General features: G+C 39.8%; 1 protein-coding gene across 1 annotated transcript; it reads left to right on the top strand.

Moving 5' to 3' along the window:
* The first annotated feature begins 9,262 nt into the window (after window positions 1-9,262).
* On the top strand, window positions 9,263-10,902 carry irx7 (iroquois homeobox 7). Its single transcript, XM_066673025.1, has 2 exons — window positions 9,263-9,415; window positions 9,989-10,902. The coding sequence occupies exons 1-2, from the start codon at window positions 9,263-9,265 to the stop codon at window positions 10,748-10,750; spliced, it is 915 nt and encodes a 304-aa protein (XP_066529122.1). The 3' UTR covers window positions 10,751-10,902.
* The last annotated feature ends 236 nt before the right edge of the window (window positions 10,903-11,138 follow it).

Genomic DNA, 11,138 nt, shown 5'->3' on the forward strand with positions numbered 1-11,138 from the left:
GAAAAACCTTACAACTCAGATCTATAACATTAAGTCTGTGTTAACCCAATGAGTTTTTGGACAAAATGATTTGTTAAAAATGTACACTGCACTGTACAGAGGCAAGACTTGACATACAAATGTTACTGAAAAAACTAAGGGAAAAATCTATTTTTGAACTGGATAAGCGGTTACAGATAATGAATGAACTGCACTGTGTACTACATAAAATGGAGAAAGGTATTTGAAATTCAGCCCTAGTGTTTTGGTGGTGTAATTGTATTTCGACACAGACACACCAACACACTTGTCCAGGCTAAGACCTAGACTGAACGCAGGAGCCTAAATCAGATTTTAGACCTGCGCAACAGTCGTGCGAATCTGAGAAGAACTAAGAGTCACTGAGGGGCAAGTCCAAGTTGAGTTGGAGTTTGAGTGCATGTCAAATCACTAGGTGGGAGTCACAAGTCACTTAGGTGTGAGTTTGAGGCTCACCATGACTCAGTTCTTGAACACTGAGTCTCATGCAGTGATTCCTGAACTTTTCTGGTTCACAAAACATAAAGTAAGCTTGTAATCCCACACCCCCACCGCAAAAAAAAACAGACTTGCAGGTCTTAATGACGGGTATGTTGTGCTGTTTGTTGAGCATAGTTTTGGGCCTAGACCTAAACCTGTTACTCTGGATCTTCCTGATAATCTGTCACAGTCCTTTCATCACACTCAGGGATGAGCCTAACAAGATTACATCCTATCAGATCTTCGGCTTCGGCCCTCTGCGTCCAACACTTTTCCCACCTTCCCTCCACTTTCCAGAGTGTGACAGAGAAAAGATCAGCTTCTTCCATTCTTTCTTGCTTCTTTTCACCCTTCCTTTGATTCTCATCAGCCCTCTTGGCTTTGTGCTTACCCAGATGGAGTAAATATGGGCCTTGTTGGCCTTCCATAAGGCTTGAGCCCTTAATTCCAGCTTAGCTTCCAAAAGGGCAGCAGCACTTGTTTGGGTCCTTTCTGGGTATCAGAGGAGTGAGAGGGGAAGACATGGGAGTGGTTTTGTGCCTCGTTTCTGATGGGTGTTGGAGGGCAAGGTGGGGTGTGGTGGGATGTGTGTGTGTGTGTGTTGGGGGTGGGGGGGTCTTGGAAGATAAGAAGGAGTTGCTGTAATAGATACTTATCTGACTACCCTCCAGCCCTCAAACAAAGTCCCCTCTCTGAAGAGATTAGAACCCAGGGAGGGCACATTAGCTCTAATCCTGTGCTTTGAGGGGTCTTGCCCCCCCTACGCCCCACTTATTCCAACCCCTTCTGTTGTCATGGTGCGGGGGGGGCTTAGCTTGTATCTGGCCCATGTGTAAGGGGATCCTGTGGCTACGCATGAGGGGGGGTCAGGGAGGGTGTATGTGTGCTCGCAGGAATGGTGTTTGGTGGGGGCCAGTGTTTTCAATGGTAAGCTGGTCCGCACTGCTGTGTAACTGATTCCTGGCCCTCTGAAGAGATTAGGCGTTACATTGTTGGTTCGGTTGCTCATTTCCATCTGAGGGCGACTCCCCCCCGCTGCAGTCCAGGGCTTTGCTATTGTGCCAGGGAGGTTGGGAGGTTGAATCTGTGCAGCCTAAGGCTTCTAGCTTCCTTGTAGCCTTTGTTTTACAAATGGCCCAAAATGTAGATGTCACGTCACAGATGCTTTACAAGCACCCCAGGTACTGATTGTAAGACCTAGCTGGGAGAAAATGGCTGCATAAATGTACATTTGTTAATCACAAACACAAGCACTTAGCCTTTGCAATCCTACATCACTGCAGCAGACACTTTGCATAGTGATTTAGGCCTTAACAGCTTTGAGTAATAATTGCTAATAAAACTTTTATTTTATTTATAACATATGAGAATAAGATAAATACTAGGCCAATATTAGCATTAATCCTAGGCTGTAATTATGACAAAATAATTATAATTAGAAACTTTAAAATGTAACATTAAAAGAATGTACATACTGTAGGAACAAGATGAGAGTTGACTAGCTGTAGGTTTAGAGTTGACTTGCTGTAGGTTTTAATGAAAAATGTAAAAATGCTAAGGGCGGCACGATGGTGCAGCAGGTAGTGTCGTAGTCACACAGTTCAGGGTTCAAGTCCCGTTTCGGGTGACTGTCTGTGAGGAGTTTGGTGTGTTCTCCCTGGGTCCGCGTGGGTGTCCTCCGGGTGCTCCGGTTTCCTCCCACGGTCCAAAAAAAAATGTTGGTAGGTGGATTGGTGACTCAAAAGTCTCCGTAGGTGTGAGTGTGTGTCGCCATGTGAAGGACTGGCACCTCCTCCAGGATGGTTACAGATAATGAATGAATGAAAAAATGCCAAATACAAAATGGACGTCCCCTGTGCCCTTACAAGGCTGAATGTCTTGTATCATAATAAATCAACCTGCAGCATTATAGCTGTGGGGGGCATCCAGGTAATGCATTAATTCAGTCGTTTTATGTAACGTATGAACCACACCCACACCACATCCGTCTCAGGCCACCACACACTTACACCTTTGGACAGTTTCACACACACACACACACAATCTACCAACCGTGTTACCAAGGACTGTGGGAGGATTCCCACACAGATACAGGGAGAATACCTGCAGTTTAATTTTAAACCCATGACACTGGTTCCATATGTCATTCATAACAATGATGCTGTACTAGCACCATGGGAAGTATGTAGTGTCATGACAGAGGAGAAACCTCTAACAAGCTAAAGTCTGTGGCTACAACTACTTCTGGATTTGCATAAATCTACCTTCAGGTCCTGATATTTAAAGGGTTAATCTGGTGTGTGATATTTAAATCCAGCTCAGTTTGATACTGCCTGATACCTGCATGGTCCCTAAGGTACATTGAAACCACTTGACCTAAACTGTTAAAGAATTTGTGTTCTATTATACCATATGAGAGTATTGTTCAGGTGATGAGGACACCCTACCCCCCCAAAACAACACACACAAACCCATGACACCAGGGGACTTAACACAAGAGCCAGGCCTCCTCTCTGGCCCAGTGTTTGTTGCAGGCTAACGAACGCCACCTGTCACTCACCCCACGCAGGGGCCGTCAATCAAAACACACCCGGGAGAGAGAGCAGGGGGCTGGATCCACTCAGCCCCCCAACAAAGACATCCTCCCATTGGTGGTTGCTTGCAGTGCCACTTCTCTGTTAGAGGGAGTGATGGAGTGCGGCTGATAAGGGAAAACGACAAAAGATGGGACTTTGGTGGCGGGGGGAGTTGATAGCGAAGGGGTGGGACAGCTTGATAACATTCACGCTATGCTAACAGCCTTCCATTTGGGACTGTGGGCCCTTCCTAAATCCCATTAGTGCTTTTCCAGGGGAGATCTCGGGGGCCCAAACACAACAATGCATTTCAGTATGCGAGGGTTTATCAGTTTGATTAGTTTCTTAATCTGAGATATCTGGCCATTAACAACCCACTGATACATTTTTACACAGAGGGCTTTCGGGTTAAGAGTTTAATTTTCTTACAAAAGATTAGCATGCTGGTATGCTTGTTTATGCTAGCTGGATTAGTTGATTTTTCACTATATCAGGATGTTACTGTAATTAATGATTTGGGAAAGTAGCTGGCAGGACTGGAACACCCCAGAAGTATTATTTAAGAAATGTCCTGTATTAAAATATCTGGGAGAAGGGGGAACAAAATAAGAGTGTTATATTTTAAGAAATTAGCTAACAGGCTGTCTTAAATTTTGAGTTACCTGAATTTTAAATTCCAGATTAAATTCAAACCCATAATTACACGTTTCTGGATTTTTTTTTCAATAAAAAAGTATCTCCTGTTTCTCTCAAAACATCCTTTAGTAAGAAAAGAATACAATAAAATACTCACCATGACTTTGATTAGCCTTCATAACTGAACAATTTCTTCCACAGATTTTTGCTTTATCCACTTTTATTTCCTGAAAAAAATCAGATTCAGCAAGGTGAAATGGGTTGATGATAAACAGTGTAATCCAATATAAATGCTAACGACTACTAAGCAATATTTTGCCCAAAGACAGAAATAAATAAAAAGGAAACAAAGTAAGAAACCTCAAACACCCTAGCTGTGTATTCCTAATGGCTCCATACGTAAAATGGCTCATTATTACTCACCATATAGAGCACTCTTATGGGTAGCTGAATTTAGGAGGGTAAATGAGTAATTATGACAATAGCTCATGTGGGTTTGCACACATGACAATGCAGTGTATCTGCTATACTCTAGTGCACATGGGTTGTACAATACCTATTGTGGTGCATTGTGAGATTGTTTGAGTGCATTAAATTGTACACAGGCACAAATTCAAAATGGTAGACACAGCAACTGACCAAAAAATAAATAAAAATTATGAAATCTCAAGTACATCAAGGTAATCAAACTAACTGCAATATATGGAGTCAAATTGCTCTAACAAGGTATTACTACAATTTAATTTAAGTAAACAATGCTAGGCATCACTGTATGCTAACTAGCATCATGATTTTACAATGAAATTGTGACTGAGAAGTAAATTAATAAACCATTTGCTTGAATACAGCAAAGCCAGTTTTCCCAGGATTTGCCATATTTCCTCTTCTGGCTCAAAGTGCTAAAAGGCTGCTCTCAGCTATTTCTCAGATGTCAAGTGGGGGGAAAAGATGCACTTATTCAGAAAGAAAAACTAACATGAACAAGGTGTTAAATGCTTTCTGTGGATTCCCTTCAAGCTTTTGTTAACAGATCTTATTCAGCCCTGACTACAGTCTATTCTAATTACGTGCTCAGGCCTTTTGTTAGCTCAGTGGTATGCAAGGCCCTCTAAATGAAGTCACACCTTTTGCCTATTGTCATTATCAGCTCATTAGGCCATACATACTGAAGCCTCATTGCGACCTGGAAGCTTTCCAATACAACCACATATTGCAGGAATAGTGTTTTGGGGTGGCGACATTTGCATATCTTATCAAATGGCAATTAGTTTGATGACTTTGATAAGCTCAAGGTTTTGTAGCTGGATGTTTTTGTCAGTGCATTTGATGATTTTTTTTCTTATTTCCTCTTTTTACTTTCTTACTTTTCTTAGTGGTTATTAGCATTCATACTGTTATACTTACACTTTTCAACATTTAATTGCTTGTGAACAGCAGCCTAAAATGTTAGACTAGTAGCTGACACTTCATTTTCAAAAAACAAACACATGGAATTGTTAAGGAAAGAAAATTAACAGGTTTATCAAAATAATTGTGCTTCCTTTTACTGCATTTTCTTTTCTCTCATTCTCAGAGTTCTTTCACTCTCTCCCGCTCTCTCTTATTCTGAGTGAAACAGGAGATCCTTGTTTGTTCAGAGACTCAGTGCAGTTAATGAAGATTATCAGTCCCCCTGCCTCTTTATCTGTGGCCATTCTGATACAAGGCATAGTGAATTTTTTTTTCCGACCTCCTTCTCTTTGTAAACGAAAGACATCCTATGAGCAAATGCTGTGGTCTGGACCTGCCAGAGCATGCAAAGGAACACCTGTATTGTTCTGCCATCAGGGAATGGCGTTTTTGCAATGGACACAATTGCTGTTGCCCAGAGCTGTTTATCCACAGAGATGGAGCAAAAGCCCTGTGCATTACTCATCGTTCTGGTCATTTTACGAGTCGAGTGTATTTGCCCTTGGCTCCAGTGGCTAGAAACCTACCCCAGAAAAACACGTAATACTCCTCTTCTGTTTTTTCTTGACATGAAACATGAACAGAACTCTACAAAATAACTGTGTTTTGAAAAATAATAATTCATAAATGAAATATTTAATAGACTATTTAAGTATGTCTGATATCTTTACTCACTGTTAGCATAAGCACTTTCAGTTAAAGTATATATTATATTATAATTCATACGAGTACTAGTAATAATCATAGTACTACTAAATTATTATTATTATTACTGAGGGCTAACATGAAACTTACATGAAATCTGAGTGTAAATAAACATTGCAAAAATGATAAATACATACTACAATTACTACTATTATCTTACAACAGTATTATCAGCCATTATAAACACTAGAAATTATGTAATTATATAGTAATGGCTTTGTATTAAACCTCCTATATATCCTACAAATCCATAGGTTTCTATTCTCATACACTTTCCAGTGATTTTCACCACCAATTCAGTCCAGGTTATAAACATCTAATTACACACCACTACCCTTAATAATCATTAATATTAATATCTGAGTAATATGCCAAAGGTTCAAGGATTTAAACAGTGACACACTATGTACTTCATTTATCTTATTCCAGTCTAAAATATTCAAAATGCAATGTCTTTCCAAAGAAAATGTATGTAGATTGACTAAAAAATTAATTTATCATCAGGATCCATCTTTTGCTTCATATTGCTCAGTAAAATTTCCCTTGATCCTGTGTGAAAGTGGCTAAGTGGCCCATATCTGGCCAGTTTTGCTGTGCTCTTGTCCCCAGGCTAAAGGAGTAAAGGTATTCTTATGTATGTGTAGGAATTCTGCAGCAGCCATTAGCATGTGATGTGGTGCATTATCATATCCATTAGTCCCCACTTGCCTCCCTCAGACTCATTTCATTACAGCAACTCAAACAGGACCCTCCTCTTAGGGAAAAAAACAACAACACAAAGCTTTGGTTTCAGCCTTAGACATGTATACCCTGGGACACACAAATCTACTGCTCCCATATGCAGTGAGAATGCAGTTATATGAAGGCTGTTTTGGCCTACTGTTTTTTTTAATTGAGTGTATTTGTAATAGTATTTAATAAATAAGAAGTTAAAATAAGGTAAATTAATAAACAAACACACTCCAACTGGGTGTGTTTTTTGGTTTTGTAATATCTCCAGATACTGTTATAATAAATGCAGTTCAATTACATTATTATATAAATATAAAAACGAAAAGTATATATCTTTTGAAATTATTTTGATAACAAATAATCCCTTATGTGGATTTATTCAATTCTTTTCCCAGCACACGTTATTGTGTTTATATGTATATTGACATGGCCCTGTATCCGACCAGCTACAGTCAGCCTAACTGATATACATAAATACATAATAGATAAACTCAATACAAGTAATAATTCATAATGTGAATTGTACAATAATTTAATTACGACATAATATACATTGTTTGATTATTAATATTATTAATTAATTATTAATATTAAACCATATTTAATAACAAAGCTTTAACAATGAGCATCTCAGACACTTTAAATCAAACCAGCACTGTCGGAACTGACCACCTCTCCACCCCTGGATACGTCTAGAGCATGTTCTGACCTCCAGCCGCTGCATCTGGCTCCCTTCACGTCCCACCCAACGGGCCTTCGAGAGGTTACCGCGCATGCGCTCATCAAGATTCTGATTTTCATTTAGAGTAGATTCTGCCATTTATCGAGTATTTATTTGTCAAATAAACTCATGCTAATGCCTGTGCACGGTGACTCGACAAACGTTTTCTGACAGAGGGGTTTATACTAATTTTAGTGCCCAAAGCGACAGAGAATCCTGTCTGAAAGCCGGAAGTGGTCCTGTTTTTGGGCCGTTTCAACCCAAAGACCTGAAAACACCAATAAACACCACGAGTGAAATATTACTCACTATATTACTGCTTATGATTCTCAGTGTACAGTGTCACGAGCGCTGCGTGTTGTGATTCGACTGTGGAGGTGTTGACTCGTGAATGAACGAAGCGTGGTTAATGTGGGAGACAGACCTGACACTGCGCCGCTAATGAAATCCACAATAATCACCCGCAATGACCACCGTCCCGGACACACACGAAACACAGGAAACGCTCTCAGCAACGAGGACGTTTATTCTGACCTGATAACACGTTTGTTGTGGCCCGTTTAACACCCTGTAGAAGCATGACAGATTTATTTATTTATTTTTCTTTCTTTCTTTCTTTCTTTCTTTCTTTTTACATCAGGAAATTTTGATTTATTTTAACCAGAATACATACTAATTAATGTATTATTTAATATAGACTGGATTTATAAAAAAATATTTAACTTTATTTCCTGCTTTTATCTGGCATCAATTAAATAAGTTAAATAAGTTAACACACACTTTCTGAAGACATTAGCGCTCAGACTGACCACTGAAAAAAAACCACACAACTTTGACATACATTCTTAAAATAAATAATAGAAATTACAAAGGTTTACAACAGTGTCGCTTCCTTCCAATTGCCTGGTTTGAGTACCAAAAAGTAGCTACAAGCATTTTTATTTTTATAAATAAAACTTATTAAGGTTTTATGGCTTACACAGTCTTTGAGGGATATGTTTTATTTTTTTATATTTTTCTAAGTGAAAAAGCGAAACCATTTTAGTATTTAACACCTTCCCAGTAAACAATTAGCCGTTGATTCAACGTTGAAATAACGTAATGACTGCCGTCTAATCAACGTTCTCTTAAGGTTGAAAATGAAAGTTGAAAAGACGTCCAAACACAGACATTGAAAAGACGACTGTTATAAGTATTTTGGACGTCCACTGACGTTATCGATTGGTCACCACTTAACTAACTTATTAAGATGGATTTTGGACGTCCATTGACGTTTAAAATATGCCCTTGACGGACAGACTACTTTTAGACCTATTTTGAACGTCCAGGGACGTTCCTTGTTTACTGGGTTAGTGCAATTTCTAAGTATGTGCTGAATTTACCTAGCGTGAGGGAATAACATGTGGCATGTCCCCAAACATTTGCACATGCTTTTTATAGTAGAACAAAATAAAATTATTTTAGAGTTATTTTACTTTTTTTAACTCCCACTTTTTAAATAATAATAACAATCATTAAAATGAATATAATCAAATACACTAAAAATACAAAAAAAACCTGTACGAACATTTAACTATGCAGATTTTATTTATTTACAAAATACGTGTTCATTAAATTTAACTTAGAACTAGCTTTTAAAGATGTTTTTATTTTAAGTTCTGAGAAAAAAAAGTCTCAAATTTAGATCTGTAGGGCCCTCATCATTATCATCACCATCATCATCCTCAACACCCTCCCTTCTCCTTCAAACAGCAGCAGCAGAAGCAGCCCTCTTCCTCATCTGCACATCAGGATGATTACTGCTGCCTTCACGCCGATCTGCTGCTTTGAAGGGATTTAGCCGCGGTGTTTGCCGCTGTCAATCAACAGTGTCTGACCACGCCCATCACCCCCTGTCCTATAAATACAGGAGCTGCGCGCTCAGGGCTCCACTGTGATTGTGATCATGCCTGCCTCTACACCAGGTTTCGGGAGCTTTCTCCTGGACAGGACACTGTCCCTGACCGCGGGCTTCCAGCCGCTGCTGGGCGGGCCCTTCTCCGCGGTGAACGGCTACAGCTTCATCCCTCTGACTCACGCAGGACACATGGCGCACATGGTGGGTTTACTGCTTAAATACAGATTTAAATTTATATGCATTCTTGTCTAAATATTTGGCCTTGATTTTCTCTGGCACTTGTTCTCAGATTGTAGTACATATTTACAAAATGTATTTGATTTATTTTATTTGCTGACTAAAGCTCACTGAAAAAAAAAAAAGTGGCTTGTTTTAACTTTAATACATGCTACATTTTTAGCCAATGTTTGTGTGGAGGATGTGGGCAGTTTGGGCAGTTAACTTTCTAAGTGTGTTTTTTTTTCTCTTCAAAGGACTGCAAATAGCTTCATTTACACAATATGTTTTCAATCTAAACTACATTTGCATATTTACTGTACAGTAAATTAGGTAAATTTTAACTTTACAAATAGTACAGCACTTTATTAACAGCACGTTTTTATTTTCTTTTATTATCCGAATTTAAATGCTTTTTCCAGTGCCTTTCTTTGCAACTTTTATCCAGCATAGCTCCAAATCCAAGTCACTGAATCCATACCGTATTTTCAGTTGTGCGTCCACAAAAGGACTCCTTTATTTGAATCCCTGCTAAATATTTTTCCTCTAACATTTCAGGCTGGTTCGTATGACCTGAAGCCCACTGCTCCGTATCCCCAGGCTCTCTTGGCCCGAGCTGCTCCATACTATCCTCAGTACCGTCCAGCGGTTTCTACCCATGACCCCAGCAGGGTGGTCAAAGCGGCCAGCAGAGAGAGCACGGGAGCTCTGAAGGCCTGGCTCAGCGAGCACATGAAGAACCCCTACCCCACCAAGGGTGAGAAGATCATGCTGGCCATCGTCACCAAAATGAGCCTGACCCAGGTGTCCACTTGGTTTGCCAATGCCAGGAGGAGACTTAAGAAGGAAAATCGGGTCAGCTGGGCCTGCAAGGGCAAGAGTGATGAGGAGGAGGAGGAGGAGGAGGCAGAGAGTGAGGAGGAAAGCTGCTCTCCGCAAAAAGATCCATGCTCAGAAGATGAAGGTGAAGCTGAGCCTCAAGTTGTGGATGTGGAAGGAGATTGTGCTGGAGATGAAGACGGTTCCAAGCTTGAGGAACAGAGTCAGAGAGACTCTCCCAGTGTTAAGATGGAGAAGACGGGTGAGGGAGAATGTGCGTCACCCGTTGAGCCATGTAAGGAGATCCAGAAACCCAAAATCTGGTCTTTGGCAGAAACGGCAACTTCAGAACCAGCGAACAAAACCATAGACCTTAAAAGCTATCCCAACTATGGGGCAGATTTTGGCCAGTGGTGGGCAAACTGGGCATCAAGGAGTGGCTATTTCCCACCTGGATACTCTGCACAGGACTTTCTTCAGCAGAGTCGTTTGCACTGTTAATTCAAGGCAATGTAGGACTGATTACTCTTTTTTTGCACTTTGAATGCCTCAGTTCCAGCAGAAGGACATGAACTGTGATGGCGGTGAAGTTTACAGTGACGCTTTCAACCAAATGCCTGGTTTGCGTTGGAAACCAGTTTGGAGATGTTTGTAAATACAGTGTAAATTTATTTTGTTGTACACATTGTAAATTATAAATTAGTATGTTTTTACAGTTTAACATGAGTATGTTGAATTATTTTTGCTAAAATAAAACACATGAAAAATTGAAAAAGAAAGACTACTGGTCATGCCAGATGACAGATTTTTTTCCTTAGAGGACAACTGAAATCATTTTAAATTTTTAAAATATAATGCTCAATATAGTTTCTTAGTGTTTGGGGAAATT

Source organism: Hoplias malabaricus, chromosome 5, assembly GCF_029633855.1.
Source record: "Hoplias malabaricus isolate fHopMal1 chromosome 5, fHopMal1.hap1, whole genome shotgun sequence".
NCBI classification, from domain to species: domain Eukaryota; kingdom Metazoa; phylum Chordata; class Actinopteri; order Characiformes; family Erythrinidae; genus Hoplias; species Hoplias malabaricus.

What these genes read in the sequence shown, in the direction of transcription:
- irx7 (XM_066673025.1), top strand. Translation starts at nt 9,263, where the DNA reads ATGCCTGCCTCTACACCAGGTTTCGGGAGCTTTCTCCTGGACAGGACA. An exon ending in CAGGACACATGGCGCACATG is followed by an intron (nt 9,416 to 9,988) that starts GTGGGTTTACTG and finishes CTAACATTTCAG; the next exon opens with GCTGGTTCGTATGACCTGAA.